The 18,485-nt window shown below is 58.8% G+C and overlaps 3 protein-coding genes across 10 annotated transcripts in view; 1 reads left to right on the top strand and 2 right to left on the bottom strand.

Annotated features, from left to right (window-relative positions):
* The window catches only part of PPP1R16A (protein phosphatase 1 regulatory subunit 16A), a 28,412-nt gene extending 21,768 nt beyond the window's left edge, over positions 1–6,644 (bottom strand). Inside the window, exons 1-2 of one of the 5 annotated variants that reach the window (XM_060115631.1) lie at positions 6,573–6,639; positions 6,086–6,170 (exon numbers count right to left, since the gene is read on the bottom strand). The gene's annotated coding sequence lies outside the window, so the exon portion shown is untranslated. Of the gene's footprint in view, positions 1–6,085; positions 6,484–6,520; positions 6,551–6,572 lie in introns of those variants that run through there. The other 4 variants (XM_060115630.1, XM_060115634.1, XM_060115632.1 and 1 more) reach the window with 4 other exon arrangements.
* Positions 6,645–9,116: 2,472 nt separating this feature from the next.
* FOXH1 (forkhead box H1) lies at positions 9,117–10,612 on the top strand. Its single transcript, XM_060116578.1, has 3 exons — positions 9,117–9,305; positions 9,600–9,704; positions 9,809–10,612. Exons 1-3 carry the CDS (start codon positions 9,132–9,134, stop codon positions 10,610–10,612), a joined length of 1,083 nt encoding a protein of 360 aa, XP_059972561.1. The 5' UTR covers positions 9,117–9,131.
* A 170-nt stretch (positions 10,613–10,782) lies between these two features.
* Positions 10,783–18,019, bottom strand: KIFC2 (kinesin family member C2). Of its 4 annotated transcripts, none has more exons than XM_060116375.1 (18): positions 17,767–18,019; positions 17,518–17,599; positions 17,186–17,337; positions 16,918–17,056; positions 16,655–16,779; positions 16,498–16,563; positions 16,281–16,409; positions 15,771–15,854; positions 15,542–15,656; positions 15,354–15,463; positions 14,856–14,964; positions 14,588–14,745; positions 12,816–12,920; positions 12,612–12,733; positions 12,392–12,515; positions 12,158–12,287; positions 11,816–12,072; positions 11,387–11,725 (listed from the first exon to the last, which is right to left on the bottom strand). In XM_060116375.1, the coding sequence occupies exons 1-18, from the start codon at positions 17,932–17,934 to the stop codon at positions 11,471–11,473; spliced, it is 2,430 nt and encodes an 809-aa protein (XP_059972358.1). In that variant the 5' UTR covers positions 17,935–18,019; the 3' UTR covers positions 11,387–11,470. The 4 variants fall into 4 exon arrangements, with proteins under 4 accessions (XP_059972359.1, XP_059972358.1, XP_059972360.1 ...); XM_060116377.1 differs by having other exon boundaries at positions 17,836–18,019; XM_060116376.1 differs by lacking the exon at positions 11,816–12,072 and having other exon boundaries at positions 10,783–11,725.
* Between the last annotated feature and the right edge of the window lie 466 nt (positions 18,020–18,485).

Raw genomic sequence — 18,485 nt, 5'->3', positions numbered from 1 at the left:
TGGAATATTCAGCCATGCAAAGGAATGAAATTCTGATACATGTTACAAATGTATCAGACAAAAGGACCTATATTGTATGATTTCCCTTTATATAATAGGTAAATTCAGAGATAGAAAGCAGAATGGTGGTTGCCTGGGGCTGGGGGGAGGGGGAGTAAGGAAGTACTGTTTAATGGACAGAGTTTCTGCTTCAGGTAATTAAAAAGTTCTGGAAATTGAGAGGGATGAGAGTTGCGCAACACTGTAAATGTATCTAACCCTAAAAAAAAATTAAGCAGACAGACCATATGCTGGAACTTAATATAAGATTCAATATGTTTACAAGGAATGAAAGCATACAGAGAAAGTTCACCGACCACATTAGAATTAAACTGGAACTCAATAACAAAAAGATACCTGGAAAAATTCCCAAATATTTGGAAACTTTAAAGCATACTTCTAAATAACCTACAGGCTAAGGAAGGAATCAAGATGGAAAGTAGAACATATTTTGAACTGAATGAAAATGAAAACATATCAAATATGTGAGATGCACTTAAAGCAGGTTTTAGAAGGAAATTTCTACCTATGAATGCTTAAATAACAAGAAAGGTTATTTCTTTCAATGACCAAAGCTTCCAACTTAATGACCAAAGCTTCCAACCTAATCAATGAACAAAGCTTCCAACTTAATAAGAAGCTAGAAAAAGAGGAGAAAATTCAGCCCAAAGTAAGTAAAAAGAAATATTAATAAGAACAAAAACTAATGAAATATAAAATAGACAAAAAGAGAAAAATATTGAAACTAAAAGTTGTTCCTTTGAAAATGTTGATAAAATCAATAAAACTCTCAGTGAACTGATCAAGAAGACAAAAATTACCAATAGCATGAAAGAAAAAGGGGATATCACTACAGATTCTACAGACAACTAAAAGGATAAAAATGAGAATGTTCTGAACAATTTATGATAATAAACTTAACAACTTAAGTCAGGGGTCGACAAACTACAGCCTATGGACCGAATCGGCCTACCATCTGTTTTTGTAAATAAAGTTTTAGTAGAATACAACCATGCTCATTTGTTCATGTATCGTCTATGGTTGTTTCATGGTACAGTAAGAGATGAGTAACCACAACAGAGACCATATGGCCTGAAAAGCCTAAAACATTTACTGTTTGGCCCTTTATAGAGAAAAATTGCCATGCTTGACTTAGATAAATGGGCAAATTACCGGAATGAAACAAATTATCAAAATGGGCTCAAGAAGAAACAGAAAATCTGAACAGCCCTATATCTATTAAAGGAATTAAATTTCCAATTAAAAATTTTCCCACAGGGCTTCCCTGGTGGCGCAGTGGTTGAGAGTCTGCCTGCCAATGCAGGGGACATGGGTTCGTGCCCTGGTCCGGGAAGATCCCACATGCCGCAGAGCAGCTGGGCCCGTGAGCTATGGCCGCTGATCCTGCGCGTCCGGAGCCTGTGCTCCGCAACGGGAGAGGCCACAGCAGTGAGAGGCCCGTGTACCGCAAAAAAAAAAAAAAAAAAAAAAAAATACAGAGACCTACATAAATAGATCTGTAGCTTCAATACAATCCCAATCAAAATGCCAGTAAGCCCTTTTGTAGAAATTCTCAAATTTATATAGGACTATGTAATATCTTGAAGAGCCAAAATGATTTGAAAAAGAAAAATCAAGTTGGAAAATTAACACTACTTGATCTCAAGGCTTATTATAAAGCTACAATAATCAAATATGTGGGATATTAGCAATAAGATCAATGAATATACTAGAGAATCCAGAAATACACCCAAACATATACTGTCAATTGCATTTCAACAAGGGTGTTAAGGTAATACAATGGGGAGAGGATGGTCTTCAAAACTGGTGTTGGAATGACTGGATATCCATGGAAAACAATGATCCTTGACCTCTTGACCATAAGAGAAAGCATAAACCATAAAGGGAAAAAAATGACAAACTGAACTTCATCAAAATTAAAAGTATCTGCTGTTCAAGACCCTGGTAACAAAATTAAAAGTCAGGACTTCCCTGGTGGTCCAGTGGCTAGGACTCCATGCTCCTAATGCAGGGGGCGTGGGTTCGATCCCTGGTCAGGGAATTAAATCCCACATGCAGCAACTAAGAGTTCGTGTGCCGCAACTAAGACCAGCATAGCCAAATTAAAGAAAGAGAGAGAGAGAGAGAGAGAGAGAGAGAGAGAGAGAGAGAAAGGGAGAAGGAAAGAAATAAGGAAAGAAAGAAAATGAAAAGTCAAGCCACAGACTGAGAACATTTTTGCAATACATGTATCTGGCAAAGGACTTGCATCCTAAATATACAAGGAATTCTTAAAGCTTGATGAGACAAACAACCCATTTTTTATGGGTAAAAGATTTAGACACATCACAAAAGAAGATATACAAATAGTCAATAAAATAAGGACATGAAAAGATGTGCAACACCATTCATCATTAAGGAAACGCCAATTAACGGCAGGACGAGCTGCGAACACTCGCAAGAATGGCTCAGCTTTAACAGAGTGATGAGAGGATACGGAGCCGGGGATGTAAAATGGTACAACCAGTGTGGAAAATAGTTTGGTACTTTTGTATAGAGTTAAACACAAATACGCATTTCAACCATCATTTCTATCAACTCGACCCAAGAGAAATAAAGTATATGTCCACACAAAGACTTGTAGACACAAGTATTCACAGCAGTTTTATTCATAACAGCCAAAAACTGGAAAGAATCAAAATGTCCATCAACAGGTGTGTGCACAGAGAGTAAACGGTGGTGTATCTATGCGGTGGGTACCAGACATTCGGCAGCAAAGACAGAACAGACCACACATACATGCAGCAATCTGAATTTCCAAAACGCTCTGTCTGAAGAAGTTAGACACAAAAGTGTTCATTCTGTACGCTTCCATTTATGTGAAATTCTTTAAAAAAAAAAAAAGGGGACAGTGAATCTATAAAAACAAAAAGTAGGGACTTCCCTGGTGACGCAGTGGTTAAGAATCTGCCTGCCATTGCAGGGGACACAAGTTCGAGCCCTGCTCTGGGAAGATCCCACATGCCGCGGAGCAACAAAGCCCATGCGCTACAACTACGGAGCCTGCGCTCTAGAGCCCGCGAGCCACAAATACTGAGCCCGTGAGCCACAACTACTGAAGCCCGTGCACCTAGAGCCCGTGCTCCACAGCAAGAGAAGCCACCGCAATGAGAAGCCCGCGCACCGCAACGAAGAGCAGCCCCTGCTTGCGGCAACTAGAGGAAGCCGGTGTGCAGCAACGCAGCCAAAAGTAAATAAATAAAATAAACAAATTTATAAAAACAACAACAACAAAAAAAAACCCAAAAAGCAGATCAGTGATTGCCTGGGGAAGGGAATGGGGATGATGGAAATGCTCTACATCTGGATTATGGTGGCTTTTACAAGGATGTATACATCTACAAAACCCACCAAATTATTGTATATAGGTGCCTTTTATTGTAGGTAAACGATACCTCAGTAAAGTTTGATGTAACAAAATAAAAGTATACAACCTAAGTTTTCTCCTGGACTCTACCCCTGAGTGGTCTGGCCCCTCCTGGCCTTGCTGTACCCTCCCACGCCTCTCTCCACCTCCCACTCAGCACCAGACTGCTCCCTGCACCTCAGGAACCTCGGCTCCATACCACAGAGGCTGGGAGCTGAGCTCTGGAATGAAAAGCTCGGGCTTTTCATTGTGGTGGCTTCTCTTGCTGCAGAGCACGGGCTCTAAGGCTCACGGGCTCAGTAGTTGTGGCTTGCGGGCTCTAGAGCGCAGGCTCAGTAGTCGTGGCGCACGGGCTTAGTTGCTCCGCGGCATGTGGGATCCTACCGGACCAGGGGTCGAACCCATGTCCCCTGCTTTGGCAAGCAGATTCTTAAATACTGCGCCAGCAGGGAAGTCGCTCAGATCTCAATTTAAATATCACCTCCTCAGAGGTCTTCTGTGGTTACCTTGTCACTCCTGTCTCTTCACCCTGTTTTCATTTTTGACTCAATTTACTGTTTTCTTCCCTGAACCCGGTGCCTGACTTGCAGGAAGCACCCATAACCACGGGAGCAGATGCATTCCGGGCACTGGGGGACGGCACAGAAGGGGACACAGGAGACGGTTAGCTTGGGACTGAGCCGGCTGAATGGAAAGGACCACCGCTCAACTGTGTGTGCAGCTGCGTCAGGGCCGGGCTCAGCACTGGGATGCAGAGCCAGCGATGGTGACATGCATTGCTCACCCACCCGGAGATCAGCCCAGAGGAAACACAGGAGGTCTGTGGGCAACGGCAATGCTCACCGCGGGCCCTGCCGGCGCAGCGCGGGCCATTCCAACCTCCCTGACAGCGGGGAGGGCTCTGCAGGGACTGCATCTGAGTCCTGGAGGCCCCCGGGGTTCACCTGCAACTACACCACGCTCCTCCTTCCAAAACGGGAGGAGGTTCTAGGGGGTGGGTGGGGATGAGACTTACAAAGCATGCCACACAAAACCAACACAACAGCAACGGTCAGATCAAAGAATGACCAAGGTCTCGCGCAGTCCTGGCAATCTTTGTGTTTGTCCCAGCCGCCCAGGAAGGAAGCAGCCCAGAACCCGCCGTCCGCCGTCGGGCCTCACCGCGCTGCCCACACAGGGGTCCTGGCGGTGGGGCACATGCTCCTCCTCCCCAGGACACTCTCCCCTGGGGGTCTGTGGAACTAGACTTTCCTTCACCTCTCTGCCTTTTTTCTCAATCTGATGTGCTGACAAGACCTTCCTAAGGCCACAGAGCTTGGAAAGGGACAGGGGAGGTTTACTCCCTCCCCTCCCCTCCACCACTATTGCAGGGGTTCAGTAGGGTGGTGGTCTGACACATACATGGCAAGGTGATCAGGAGTGGGGCAGGGGGCAGAGGACGGGGGCTAGTGTGCAAAGACAGGCCTGCCATTCTGCAGTCTGTGGGGAAGGATTGCCAGGAGGAGAGGACAAGAATCAGACCTGCATTTCAGACCCATCACTTTGGCTCAGCTGAGAAGGATGAAGTCAAGGAGCTGAGCCAGAGCCAAGGCTACCATGCCGGAAGGAAATGAGGAGCCACAGAAGCAGGCTATATGGTAGAAGGGATGGACAGGAGGGCCAGGATCCGGGGTACTGAGGAGGAAGTTCTGAGGGGCGCTGGAGGTGGGGGAAGACACTGCCACCCAGACATCCTGCTTTAGCTAACAGGTGGACCATGGCAGAGGCACTGGGGTGGGGCACTCGTGGGGCACAGACGGTGTGCTGGGTCACCAGAGGTTCATCCGAGACTGAGGTTCCAAAACTGCACACAGTGGAGGCAAACTGTTGATAGACACCAGAGATTCAAAATCCCTAGAACACAGACCCCAACGCTGAGCCCATAGATACGAGAGCCCCCTCGCTAGGCGCCTGCCAGCCCAGGCAACCTTCTGGGGAGAGCAGAGTCCAGGCACAGACTAAGTAGGTAAGGGATGAGGCCAGTGGAGAGCCCACAGGAAGGAAGGACAGACCTGCTGACGCTGCCCCACTCCAGCTCTGAGCAAGAGCTGATGGGGCAGGAGAGGCGGGGTGCGGGAGCTGGCTGCTCAGAGCGCCACACACCCACCAGGCAAGGACCCCAGCGCCAGTCCCGCACAAGATCCTTCAGGCAACCACCAGCCCCTTAGGCAACTCACTCCAGCCTGGGGCTGCCCTTGCCGCCCCTGAAGTGAATGAGGCGGCCCAGCCAGGGCACAGAGGCCCTTTGCACCTCTCCCAGGGAGAGCTCCCCAATCCCGGTGGGGAGCAGCTGGGGGAGCAAAGGCGGGGGGTGAGAAAAGCAGTGTGGTGCCCCTGCACCTCCACCCCCAAGCTAAGGACCGGGAGAAAAAGGAAGGCCCAGAGGTTTGGGGAGGTCTAGCCTTTCTCCCGCTTCCCCAAACCTGGAATGACTCCGTACACACCTCCCGTCTCCGCACCCACGGAAATTAATCCCACAGTCGCCTCAGCCTCTGCTCCAGGACGGCGAGGAGCCCCAGCCCGGCGCGGATACTCCCTCCCAGGCCCGAGCGCCTCCGCACCAGCACGGCCGGCACTTACCACACAGCAGCTACTATTCCCGCCTGGACACGGATCTGTGAGCTGGAGCCCAGGATCCCTCCAACAAGTGAGGTCACTTGAACCCCTGGAAGTTTAAGGAACTTGCCCCAGAAAGGCTTCAGTTTCTCCTCTGGCCTAACTCCAAAGCCCACAAGAAGCCTGGCAAGTCACTTCTCCGCAGGCCTTAATTTCCTCAGCTGACATGGAGGTAACTTTGGTGCTGCCTACCTGACCAACAGGTTGCAAGGCTGCAAACAACTCCACATTTAGCTAAAACGTGAACAGCCTACCGGTGGCCTGCACAGCCTGCCACTCCAGGAGCCTTCCTGACCCTCAGCACCGGCTGCCCGGGCCTCACCCACCTGCGCCCAAGCCGGGCCTGGACAGCCTCCCGCCCGGACCCGGGCCTCCCCGTCTCCCCTCTCCCCCTCCCACCTCCGGCGGCGCCTCGCCTCCCGCCAGCAGGCCCCGGAAGTCCGCGCCTCACCTTCCGCCTCGCGCCAGCAGCCACCGCGCAGCCGATCGGAGTCCGTCTGCGGGTCCGTCAGCCTAGCGCTCCTCCCGGCGCCGCGGGGGCGGACCCCGCGCCGGGCCCTCGCCATGGCAACGCGATACTTCCGGCCCGCGGGTCCCGGAGCCGGAAGCCGCGGCTGCCGGTGGGAGCAGGGGGCGGGGCCGAGCCTCGCGGGGCGGGGCCGAGCCTCGCGGGGGCGGGGCTTGCGCAGAGCAACTAGAGGGAGGTTGCTGACCGCACGGTGCGAACGTCCGTGGTAGGGGCGTCGTCGGCGCGGTGGGGACCGCTTGGGGCGGGAAGGGCAAGTAGTCAAAAGGTTCCCAGGAGGGTGGTCATCTATTTACGCTGAGCTTTTAAGGAAGGGTCAGAGTTCACTCTACAAAGCAGGGGCATCACTGGTGTAGAGAAGAGCATGCGCAAAGGTGGAAGGACCCGGTGGGAAGAATTGAGGTGGTGGTTTAGGAGGGCGGGGGCCCGGTAGGGTGGTACGTGCGGTCAGTGATGAACAGTCAGGACATGAGGAGCCTTGAACGCCAAACCAAGAGCTGGGCTTTATCCTGGAAGCACAGGAGGACCAGTGGAGGAGAGGGGGTGACTTAAGACCTGTTGGAGCAAAAGACCTCTCTAATGACCGAGTGGAGCTAGGAGGCCATAGGTCGCCTGGTGAGACTCAAGGACCCCTCAGCTAGAGCCCTGGAAACAGACAGGAGTTGAGGAGGTGACATAGGGATCCAGAGGAAGCCAGGTAAAATGTGAAGAAAGAGTCTGAGACAGTGGAGGGAGCCGTGTGGTACCCCACGTACATCATCCATCTCAGCTCCAGGCTTCCTCCTCCACTGCACCCATCACTCACCCCTTCCCCCAGCACCTCAGCGAGAGCTGGGCACCCACTGTAGGCTGCAGATTTTCAACCCTCTAAGGGTGTGATTGGTGTGTGTGTGGAAGGGGTGCTGCTGCTGTCCAATAAAAGCCGAAATCTTAGAGTGAAGCGATAGAAAGTGTCTCCCTGTGCTTCTGTGGCTTTCCTCGGGTCTGGGGGTCCTAGTAGCAACACCCCACCACTGCTGGTGTCCTGGGCCTGGTAATCCCTTTGCAAACTTGCCCAGTCCTCACCGGGGGGAACCCAGGCTTTGGGTCAGGGTACAGAGCACAGGCCCTGACTGACTTGAGGGGCAGAGCCACAGACTAGATGGCCAGGGAGGAGGTCAGGGGACAGAAGGGTCTGGGACCCAGGAGGACCATGTCTCAGGGCGGCTGCCAAATGCATTTTTCCAGAATCGCACCTTTGGGCCAGGCCCTGTGCCTGCTAAAGCACTCAGAAACTCTGGCCAGGGCTGAGCAAGGGGTGCTGGCCCTGCGGGCCTCCCCAGGCTCAGCCTCCACTGTCTCCCAAGTGCCCTCCTCCACTCAGGCCTACCCCCTCTTGCCTGGGGAGCATCTCCCTCCTAGCCTAGGCCACAGGGCACTGGGGCTGCCTGGGAAGCCCTGTGACCCAGACATAACACACCCGTCTTCTCTCCTGCCCAGGGTGATGCCAAGTGGTTCTCGCAGGCTGCCCTGGGCTGGCACCATGACCCACAGGGCTGTGTTCTCAAGACCTGGCCCCAAGCGGTAGCCAGTAAACACCTACGGCTAGAAGGCCTCTCCTTCCATGCACACCCACCCAGGGGCACTGCCCGAGTGCCCCAGAGGACCAAGTGGCGTCCTCCTCAGGGGACAACCTCCAGAGTATCTGGACCTAGAGGGCCAGAAGAGTAGAGAGGCAAACACACTTCCAGGAAGTTCTCTCAAGCCAGGGGGGGTCCAGCTTACCCAGGACCAGTGAGGTGCACAGGGCATATTGAGGGACTATTATTATGGTCAGCTCCCAGGACCCACTGTTGACCAGCACCAAGGAGGGAAGGAAAGTGACCTCCAGGGCCTGGGGAGCCTTCTGGGGCCATGCAGCAGCCTGTGGGAAAATCCCTTGAGTCAACTGTATCCCTCTTTTATTTCTGAGGTTTCCTCTAGGAAGCCCTCCCAGACCACCACCCAAGTCCTGCTAGCTGCTTGGCCTTGAACTCTGGGCAGGACCCTCCCCTTCTTGGCGGTTCATCTTGGACCAATCACTCCCCCATCTGTTAAATGTGAACCTGAGATCTGGATGGGATAAAGTAACTGAGGGTCATAAGCCCCTTCCAAGGGCTTTTCCTTCCAGCTCTGGGGGGGTGCCAAAGGCAGCCCAGGGGTGAGGAATGAGGCCTGGGTGGCCGCCTGCAGCCCCCACTGGAATCTTTCCTGCCCCTCCCTTCCAGATTAACCGAAACCTGCTAATTGTGGCTGCCCTCTGCACGCTCCCCTCCCCCACCGCGTATTTCTACCTCCCTTGGCCTCCCCTCCCCTCCCCCTTCCATCCGAATGATAAAGGGCTTGGCCCGCCAGCCCCCGCCTGGCCTCAGGCCCCAGCTCTTCCTCACCACACTACCACACTGCCCCAGTGCCCTGCGCCCACCACCCGGCCGGACCCCTGCCCACGTTGCCTGCTTCCTCTGCATGGGGCCCTGCAGCAACCCCCGCCTGGGGCTCCCCGGGAGGGAGTCGCCCTCCCAGCCCCCCCAGAGAAGGAAGAAGAGATACCTGCGGCATGACAAGCCCCCCTACACCTACTTGGCCATGATCGCCCTGGTGATCCAGGCCGCACCCTCCCGCAGGCTGAAGCTGGCCCAGGTGAGAGGATCCCCGCCCGCTCTCCCTCACACTCCGTGATCGGACCTGTCCCCGGAAGCGTCCTCCACCTGGCCCCTGCTCGGAGGCTCAGGCTCCGGCCTCCACCCCGACCTGGCCCTACCCAGCCATGCCAGTGGGGCCGGTCCCGGCCCGGGCACCCAGGGAGAGAGCTAAAGCACTCAGGCAGGCCCCTTCCCGGCGAGGGGGGCCACGCAGAGGCGAGGGGAGGGGCAGCATGGCCCCCCGCCCACGCGCCCCGGCTCACGGCGCCCGCTGCCCGCCCGATGGTTTCAGATCATCCGTCAGGTCCAGGCCGTGTTCCCCTTCTTCAGGGACGATTACGAGGGCTGGAAAGACTCCATCCGCCACAACCTCTCCTCCAACCGATGCTTCCGCAAGGTGGGGCAGGGCGAGGGTCGGAGCCTGGGGGCGGGACGCGGGCGGAAATCCTGAGTATCCGGGGTCGTACAGCCCCACCCAAGCCTGCCCCCCTCCTCCACCAGGTGCCCAAAGATCCCGCGAAGCCCCAGGCCAAGGGCAACTTCTGGGCGGTCGACGTGAGCCTGATCCCAGCCGAGGCGCTGCGGCTGCAGAATACGGCCCTGTGCAGGCGCTGGCAGAGCAGGGGCGCGAGGGGGGCCTTCGCCAAGGACCTGGGCCCCTATGTGCTGCATGGCCGGCCCTACCGGCCGCCCAGTCCCCAGCTGCCGCCCTGCGAGGGCTTCAGCATAAAGTCTCTGCTAGGGGACTCCGGGGAGGCGGCGCCGCCGAGCAGCCCAAATCGGTCAGGCTCAGTTCGCATAGGGGAGGAAGAGGCACCCACTCCAGTCCCCCCCTCTGAGAGGCCTCTGTGGCCCGTCTGCCCCCTCCCAGGGTCCCTGAGAGCAGAAGGGGAGACTTCCCAGGGGGGAAACAGCGGGCCCTCGCCCCTCTCCCCTGAACCCAGAGCCTGGCCCCTCCACTTACTGCAGGGCACCCCAGGCCCTGGGGGACTCCCGGGTGGAAGCCACAGGGCCTCGCTATGGGGGCAGCTACCTACCTCCTACTTGCCCACATACACTCCCAACGTGGTGATGCCATTTGCCCCACTGCCAGCCACCTCCTGCCCCCGGTGCCCCCCCTCAACCAGCACAGGCTATTGGGGGGTGGTCCCTGAAACCCATGGCCCCCCAAGGCTGCTCTGGGATCTAGACGCCCTCTTCCAGGGGGTGCCACCCAACAAAAGCATCTATGATGCATGGGTTAGCCACCCCCGAGACCTGGCTGCCCCTACCCCAGGCTGGCTACTTTCCTGGTACAGCCTGTGAGGCTCCCAGGGCAGGGGTTGCTTTCCTCTCCCCGCCCCCCTCCTGCCACCCTTAGGCCTGTTGAGGGGAAAACAAGGTATGTGTGGCTCCACCTTGAGACACGAGGTACCAGCCGTGCTGAGAGTCTGCGTGTTTATTGGACACTCCAGAAGGGCTGTGGCCCAGCTGGGCACCACCACAGCCCTGATGGTCAGTCATGCCTCTCTGACCCCGAGAGGCAAGGCTGAAGGGGCAGGGCTCTGCTTGAAGTAGCCCTTCCTGTCCCCTTCCTGGTCCCACCTTCTCCAGCCCTCTGTCCATCTATCCATCCATCCATCCATCCATCCATCACCATCTGTCACTTCCCCTCCCTGGCTCCGGGCTGGGGGAGGGAAGACCTAGTGACCGCCCCAGCCGCTCCACCCCTAAGTCCTGTCCCCCCTCCACTGTTGCCTGGCAAGGAGGTAGCACCTTTGGGGGGAGGGGACGGAGAACGGAGACCCTGCCTGGTTTGGGTGGTGGCAGTGGGGAAGGTAACAGTAAAGGAACAAACGACATTTTAATGCAAGTCTGATGTTTGGTGATGGGTAGTGAGTCTGGTGGCCACTTGGCCAGGGTCTGCCTCCGCGGCTCTGGGATCCCCTGCTGTGCGCCGCGATAACAGCAGATGGTGATAAGCAAAGGGCTAAGGGCCTGGGCCGGGGCGTGGTGGGGGGTGATCATTACCCCAGGCGGGACACTCCTGGGGGCGGGAGAGAACGGGGTGGACTCTGGGAGTCTGGGGGCCAGCAGGCCCCCAGAGATCAAGGAGGTCGTGGGGGGAAGAGGGACTTTGCTGCCTCTGCCGGCAGAGACGCGACCCAGACTCCTCAGGCAGGACTACGAAGGCAGGTCCTCCGGCGGTGCCAGGGCCGAGCTGGAGCCGCTGTCCAGGCCGGGGCTTGGAGGGCTGCCGGGCGAGGGCGTGGCGGTGCAGGGGGTCCCAGAGAGTGGTGTGTCGGTGCTCAGGGAGGAGGGCGTGCCGGAGCGCGGGGCCCTGCGGGGCCTCGCAGGCCCCAGCTCCACTCGCCCCACTCGCTCGGCGAACTTGAGCGAGCACACGGTCTCGCCGAGATCCTCGGGCCGCGTGGAGACCTGCGGGGAGCGGCGCTGGTGGGTGGGCCCGGGTGGGCGGCGCCTGGCATGCAAACAGCCCTCCCGCGGGCCGCGGCCGCCTGGCCCCACCTGCAGCAGCAGCACAGCGGTGGCGCCGGGGCCCAGTGCGGGCTGCAGCAGGCGCGTGAGCTGCGAGTCGCGGAAGGGCACGTGTGGCCGGCGAGCCCGCAGCGCGGCCATCACTCCTCCCAGCGCCAGCAGCGAGCGGTTGATGGTCCGAGCCTCCCGCAGACGCTGAGCGCCGTCCCGGTCTTCACGCGACGTGCCGGCCGCCCCTGCCTTCCAGGCGCGCTCGGACCCTGCCAGGTCCACTAGGTGCAGCGTGCCTGCAGGGGCGAGCGAGCCCGGCGTGGAGGGAGGCCCGGTCTCGGGTGCAGCGAAGCCCCCCGCAGGACTCAGACGCCGAGGTACCTGCGGTGCCGGGACCGCTTGATGGGGACGCCGTGCGCAGCGTCAGCGTGACCAGGGCGTGCGAACGAGAGCTGTGCTGGTTCATGGCTGTGGCGGCGGTGGCCCGGTTGCTCCTCCCCAGCTTCAGCATCTGGAGGACGGAGGACAGGGCTGGCCTGGTGCGGCGTCCGCGGCCCAGGTGGGCGTACAGGGCGGGGGCTTGGAGGGCTGCGCGGCCCCACCGGGCAGCCTCACCTGGTGCAACGACTCCAGATTGGGCACGTCCCAGCGGGTGAGGCCAGCCACCTGGATCCCGCCTTCGCCTGCTGGGCCCTGCCTCACTGCCAGGCGCTGCGGAGGCCCTGGGGCTAGGAGGTCCCTGGCGAAAAAGGGGAGGGCTCTGTTGGGGGTTCTGGGGGGCGGAGCCAGAAGTTGCGGAGGAGGGCGGGGAGGAGGCACCGTTTGCGGCCCTGACCTGACAGCCTCGTTGTAGATCTCCACCATGCTGAGGGTCACGTGGTGCTGTCCCCCTGTTCCCATCTCCCGGAACAGTGACTGCAGCGCCCTAGGAGCTATGCCAGGGTCCTCAGGCGGGCCCTGGGGACGGGGTGGGGTGCCTCATCGGGCTCACATCCCAACCCCTGGCCCCAGGAGCCACCCAGATTGCCCCCTTTCCCACCTCCATGCTGTAGGTCTTTCCCGTCCCTGTCTGACCGTAGGTGAAAATGCAGACACTGTAGCCTCCGAGGCAGGACAGCACAGCCGACTCCAGCTCCCTGAAGACCTAGGGGTAGGAGGGGTTGGGAGGGGCCCTAAGCCCCAGGACCTGGGGCAAGGTGTGAACAAAACTTGATTCCCCTGGAAGGAGGCTGGCTCTAAGGGAGCACAGTGGAAGAGTGGATCTCCCAACAGACAGGTGAGGCTCCCTGGAGAAGGTGGCATTTGCCAGAATTTGCCAGGCAAAGAAGGGAAGGGACAGAACAGGTAGCAGGAACAGGTGATGCAGAATATTGGAATCCTGACGATTGACTGCTTGGAAGGCTGGGGGTGTAGCAGTCAAGAGCCCAGACCCTGGGCTTGATGGCCAAGTTCAAACCCTGGGTGTGACTGGAGGCAAGTCACTCATCTTGCCTTCTGTGAGATGAGGACTGCAGTGGCACCTGGTGTGAGGATTAAGTGAGAATGTGGACCAAGAGGACTAGTGCAGCACTTGGCACGTGAAAGATGAACCCGGAGGGTCCCATGTGTGGAGGTTGGTGGGCAACCAGGACCCTCGAAGTCAGGCCCTGGCAGGGTGCAGAGAGGCAGATGAAGGGGAGATGGAGCTGGGACTTGCGTCCTGTTGGCAACTGGACACCAGCAACAGCCTCTTGAGCAGTGACACAGTCGGCCAGCTTTTGTGCCCAGAAGGTGGCGAGTAACTACTGGGCTGTCGGATCTCTTTGAAATTTTGGTTGCCAGCTACGAGGCCAGAATCCAGAATGGCCAGTGAGGTTGCTAAGATTCCATCACTAGAAAGGAGCATTGGGCGCGCTACTGCAGACAGAGGGAATACAGGTGAGGGAGCCGAGTAACAGAATCCTTTAGCTCTTTCAGCCAGAATTGGAGGACCCTGTCTAGGACGGCTACCCAGAAGACAGTAGACAAGGGGCCCCGGCTCAGGGCTGCAGTTGGGATGGAGGCTGAAGACAGGGTGGGGGTGGTATGGGGGGTAAATAGAGGTAGGTGGAAAACAGCTGCGGTGCCCCAAAAAGTGGGGGAGTACCTGCCAGGCACTCTCATCACAGTCTCCCCATGAGGCCAGCACAGGTCTGGGTCTCTGATAGCTCTGCCCCTCGCCTCACCCCCTCCCAGCTCTCAGCCTTGTTTCCTGAGCTCTAGTTGCAAGTTGGTGTGCAGTGAAGACAGTGTGTGGGAAACAAGGCAGCGGGGGGCTGGGGTTGGAAGCTCACCTGTGCCGCCCCACTGCCCTTGGCCACAGAGCAAGGAAAGCTACCCACCCTCAGAGCTGACCATCTCTGGACCCTGGGCCAGGGGAGCGGGCAGCCAGTGAAGCCTGCGGGAAGGAGGTCACAGTACTGACCTCACAACAACAACAGCACCCCAGCCGTGCTCCACAGCCCCCTGAGAAACCATCACCTCAAACATGTTCATTTTCCTTCGTTTCCTGGCACAAAGTTACTTTTGAAAATGTTAATCTTCCTGTTTAAGCCATAAAGTCTGTCTCCCCCAGCCTGCAGTTTGGTGGGGGGATGCAAAGCGGAAATCCTGGAAAGAAAGTAGGTGCCCAGCTAGGATACCAGTCCTGCCTCCCAGACCCTCCGGCTCCCTTCCCTTCCCTGCCGGAGTCCAGCCGCCCTCTCTCCTGGGAGGGCAGACAGACAGGAGCCTTCTCTGGTCTCCAGGAAACTCTGAGTGACAGTTGACACAGGTGAAAGGGTGGAGCATCACCTCCTCCTGGCTGGCGTGTGGAGGGAAGACCCAGTCCAGGCGGAAGCGACGCTGGTGCCCTCGATAGCAGGTGGTGACAGTGCCACCCGGGCCGGGCTCTAAGCTCACCAAGTTGGAGGGTGTCCCTGGCCTCAGCCGACAGAGCACACGGATGTTTCCTGGGGTGGAGATCAGGTCAGGGGGCTGCCTCCCAGATCCTGAAGCCTGGAGAGCCTCCACATCCCCCACCTCTGCCGCCCCAGCCCTTTTCTCCCCAAGCCTGCCATACCCTTGAGCTCCAGCAGCCGCCCTGGGCATCCAGTTGGGGCCCCCTGCTGTGCCTCCAGGAGCTGAGTGCCAGCCCCGCCCGCTGACAGTGCCCCCAGGGCCCACGACACCTGGGGGCACAGAGAGGTGAGGAAGGGGAAGGCAGTGGGAAGAGAGCAAGGGATGGGGTGCTGAGGGCAATATCTACCACGTGGCCCCCAGCTGTGGGGATCCACAGCTTTCAGTGGCTTCAGACCCTTGGGGCATCATTCAGTGGGCCTGGGATGGAGCTCAGGGACCCGAGGAGAACCGTGGGCTTCCTGGCAATCCTGTGAGGGATTCACCGTCACCCCAGTTTGCACAGAACACAGTTGTTCTGGTTCCAGAACCTAAGATTTGCAGTAGACAAGACAAGACCCTGGGGCTAGAAAGGAAGGGAGAGCAGGGGTTCCCCAAGGGAAGGCCAGTGACGAGGCTGCACAGAGAACAAGTGCAAGGGAGGGGAGCGAGTGGTCCTGACCTGGCCCCGGGCTTCGCTCAGCGAACCCTGGCAGCTCTGGGTAAAGGTGCTGACCAGTCCTCGGAGGTCCCCACAGCCCTGACGCAAGCTGGCCATGCGAGCACGAAGTCCTGGGGGCAGGAAGGCTGTTGTGAGGGAAAGCCCAGACCCCACAGCCTTCCCATGAGCTCCGGAGCCCCAGCCCTTACCTGCCAACTGCCCGCGCATCTGCTGCAGCTCCCTCCTGCAGTTCTGCTCCGTCTCCTGCTGGAGCTGCCGGAGGGCCCCCCGAAGGCCCTGCAGCTGCACCTCCTGCACCCCTAGCTGCCCCACCCAACCCCAGCCCTGTCACTGAGGAAACAGGCACCTACCAGGCTCTGCCTCCGACACCCCCCCCTCAGAGCCCCCGACTGCCCAGCCCCTGGGCCCAGAGCCCACCTGGACTCGGAGAGCTTCTGTGGTGTCCTGGGCCTCTTGAAGCCGGCCCCGGAGCTCGAGCAGTGCCTCTGCCTCCTCCTGCTCCTGCAAGGGGAGTGGGGCAGCTGAACTGTGGAGCCCGGAGGAAACTCAGGGAGGGGCGCTCCAGCTGCCCCGTTTTACAGATGAGAAAGTTAAGTCGACAGGGGCTCACAAAGCTGGTCACACATCCATGCCTCCCGATTCCACGCAGGGCTCCTTTCCCCAAGTCTCTTTGCTCTCCTGGAGTCAGTCACTGGGAGAAACCATGGACTGAAAGCAGGGGAGTCTCCCATGGGCATCAGTCTCCTTGAAGGGGCTACCATGCATTAGCTGCCCACAGTCTGGGCCTCAGGTCTGAAGGGTCAGAGGGGGCTCCCTGCCTCTGCTCCAGCGAGCACAAGGTCCTGAGGAAGCCCAGGCGGTGTTGCTAGAGACCAGGGTGCAGGAGCCCCGGGCTGCAGGGACGGTAGCAGCTAAGGAGCAGGATACCTGGGGGGCCCTGTTGGGGGGGGCGGGGCCCCAGTGCAGCAGGAGGTCCCGAGTAAGGCTCAGGCTCTGTTTCAGGGCCTTGTTTTCCAGAGTCAGATGCTGAACCCTTTTCTCCGAGTCTGTCGCCCCCTGGGAGAGAAGGAAGCCCTCAAAACTCACCTGGAGGCTGAGACCCTCTCATGTCCCCCTTGTCCAGCCCCCACCCCAGCAGCCTCACCACTCCCACACGCAGCTGGCCCAGCTCCTTCTCCTGCAGTTCCAGCTGCTGCTTCAGCTCTTCCAGCTGGAAAGGAGGAAAGAGCACCGGGTGGAACGCCTCCTTCCAGTCCCCTCCCAGACCCCCCCATCCCCCCACTGCCTCCTGGGCCCCTCACCTGTCCAAGGATAAGCTGTTCCAGCCGCTGCCAAGCCCTCTGGTCCTCCTCTAACTGAGGAGGCTGCTGCCCCTGGGCCTCACCCCTTGGTGAAACAGAAGGGCTTTCTTCTTGGGATGGGGATCCTGGGGTGGGGTGGACCCAGTTAGGACAGAAGAGCTCTCTGGCCTGAAGGAAGGGACACCTCACATCTGGCTGCTAGGGTTCTGGTGGGCGTCACTCCCTGGACAAACTCCCTTTTCAACTCACTACTCCTTACGCACCAGCAGGAGTGAGGGGCTGCACCCCTGAGGCTGGCTGCGTCGCCTGGGGCAGGACCTGCCTCCCCCTGGGGCTCCGGATCCATGCCAGGAGGGCCAAGAGCTGACCGGTCACCGTCAACAGTGGGGGAACATCACCAGGCTGGGAAAGAAATAGAAATCAAAGTGGGAAAGGATGGGGGCCGGGTAAAGAGGGTACAGGGGTATGGATGGAAATCAGTAGGCCTGAGAACACAGAACAGGTAGCTGTAGAAACCTCAACTCTGCTTACCTTGCTCAGGTCGGCAGAATTCCCGAAGCTCTCTTCCGCCCCCAGCTGGACTGAGAGGAACTCCGCAAGACGCACGAGAGCCTCTTCCAGTGAGACCTCGGCCGGACGGCCCTCCGCTGCCCCTCCCGGCCCATCCTCGGACTCCGAGCAGCCTGCGAGGCAGTGGGATGGGTAGGCGTGCTGGGTCACGTGTCGGATGCTAGGCCACTAGCCGGCACCTGCCAGCTCCCTCCCTCCCAATGAGGGCGCGGGCACCCCTGCATCTCTCGGACGGCGGCGCTCCCTCGTTGCCCCGGGAGACGCAGCACTCCCGATGCACCAACAGTACCTACCGACCAGGCCGGTCAGCTCGGTCCACAGCTCTGCGGTGGGCTGGTCGGGGCGGCGGCGACCCCCGGGCTTGCCGCGGGCACTCTAGGGAGGGAGCGGGGGGGAGTCCCTGAGGCGAGGCCATGCAGCCCATGGGGCTCCCTGCCTCCGAGAACTGAGCCCGAGGGGTTGGAGCCGGGCTCTCAGCTTCCAACACCAGAGTCGGGGTCCCCGGCACGGCCCCTCCCCCGCGTCAGCGCCCCGGGACCTACGCAGCGCCGGCCTGCAAAACCGTTCTCCGGAAGGGGGTCGCCGGCCGAGCTGCGCCCGCCCCCGCTCACCTGGGCGGGGTTCCCAGGGTCGGCGGCCGCCGCGGCCCCGCCATCCCTGCGAAAGAGGCTGTAGAAGATGTAGATGAGCAGCGAGTAGAAGGCGTACATGAGAGCGCGGGGCGGCAGAGGGCCCCGCTTCGCGCCGCCCCGCGTCCCCGCGCCCCAACTCCGCGCCCGACCGCTGCAGAGCCCGTGCGCATGCTCTGGCGGCCGCCCCCTCGGCACGGCCCCGCACCTCCTCTTCCAGAATCTCTACCGGTCCTCTGAGAAGGACCCCCGCGCGGCTGTACCCCCTCAGAGCCTTCCGCCCGCAGGTGTCCAACCTTTCTTCCCTCAGGCCCCTTTCTCGGCCCCTCCCCTCACCGCCGCTTCCACCTAGCGCTCCCCTCTCCGGCCCTCCCCTCCCACCCCTTCCTCCGACCCCTCCCCTCCACCTCCTTTCTCGGCCCCTTCCTCCAACCCCTCCCCGCACCGCCCCTCCCCTCCCCTCAATACCCTTCCTCGGCCCCGCCCCCTCCTCAGCTCCACTCCTTACCGCCCCTTCCTCCAACTCCGCCCTACGTCCTCCTCGGCCCCTTCTTCCAACCCCTCCCCTCAATGCCCCTCTCCTCACCGCACCATCCTCCAATCCCTCTCCCCCTCTCCGACCCCTCCCTCAC

The sequence above is a fragment of the Mesoplodon densirostris genome, chromosome 13 (genome assembly GCF_025265405.1).
Source record: "Mesoplodon densirostris isolate mMesDen1 chromosome 13, mMesDen1 primary haplotype, whole genome shotgun sequence".
Taxonomy (NCBI): domain Eukaryota; kingdom Metazoa; phylum Chordata; class Mammalia; order Artiodactyla; family Ziphiidae; genus Mesoplodon; species Mesoplodon densirostris.
Note: the sequence above shows the minus strand (reverse complement) of the source record. Positions and strands in the feature narration are given on the sequence as shown.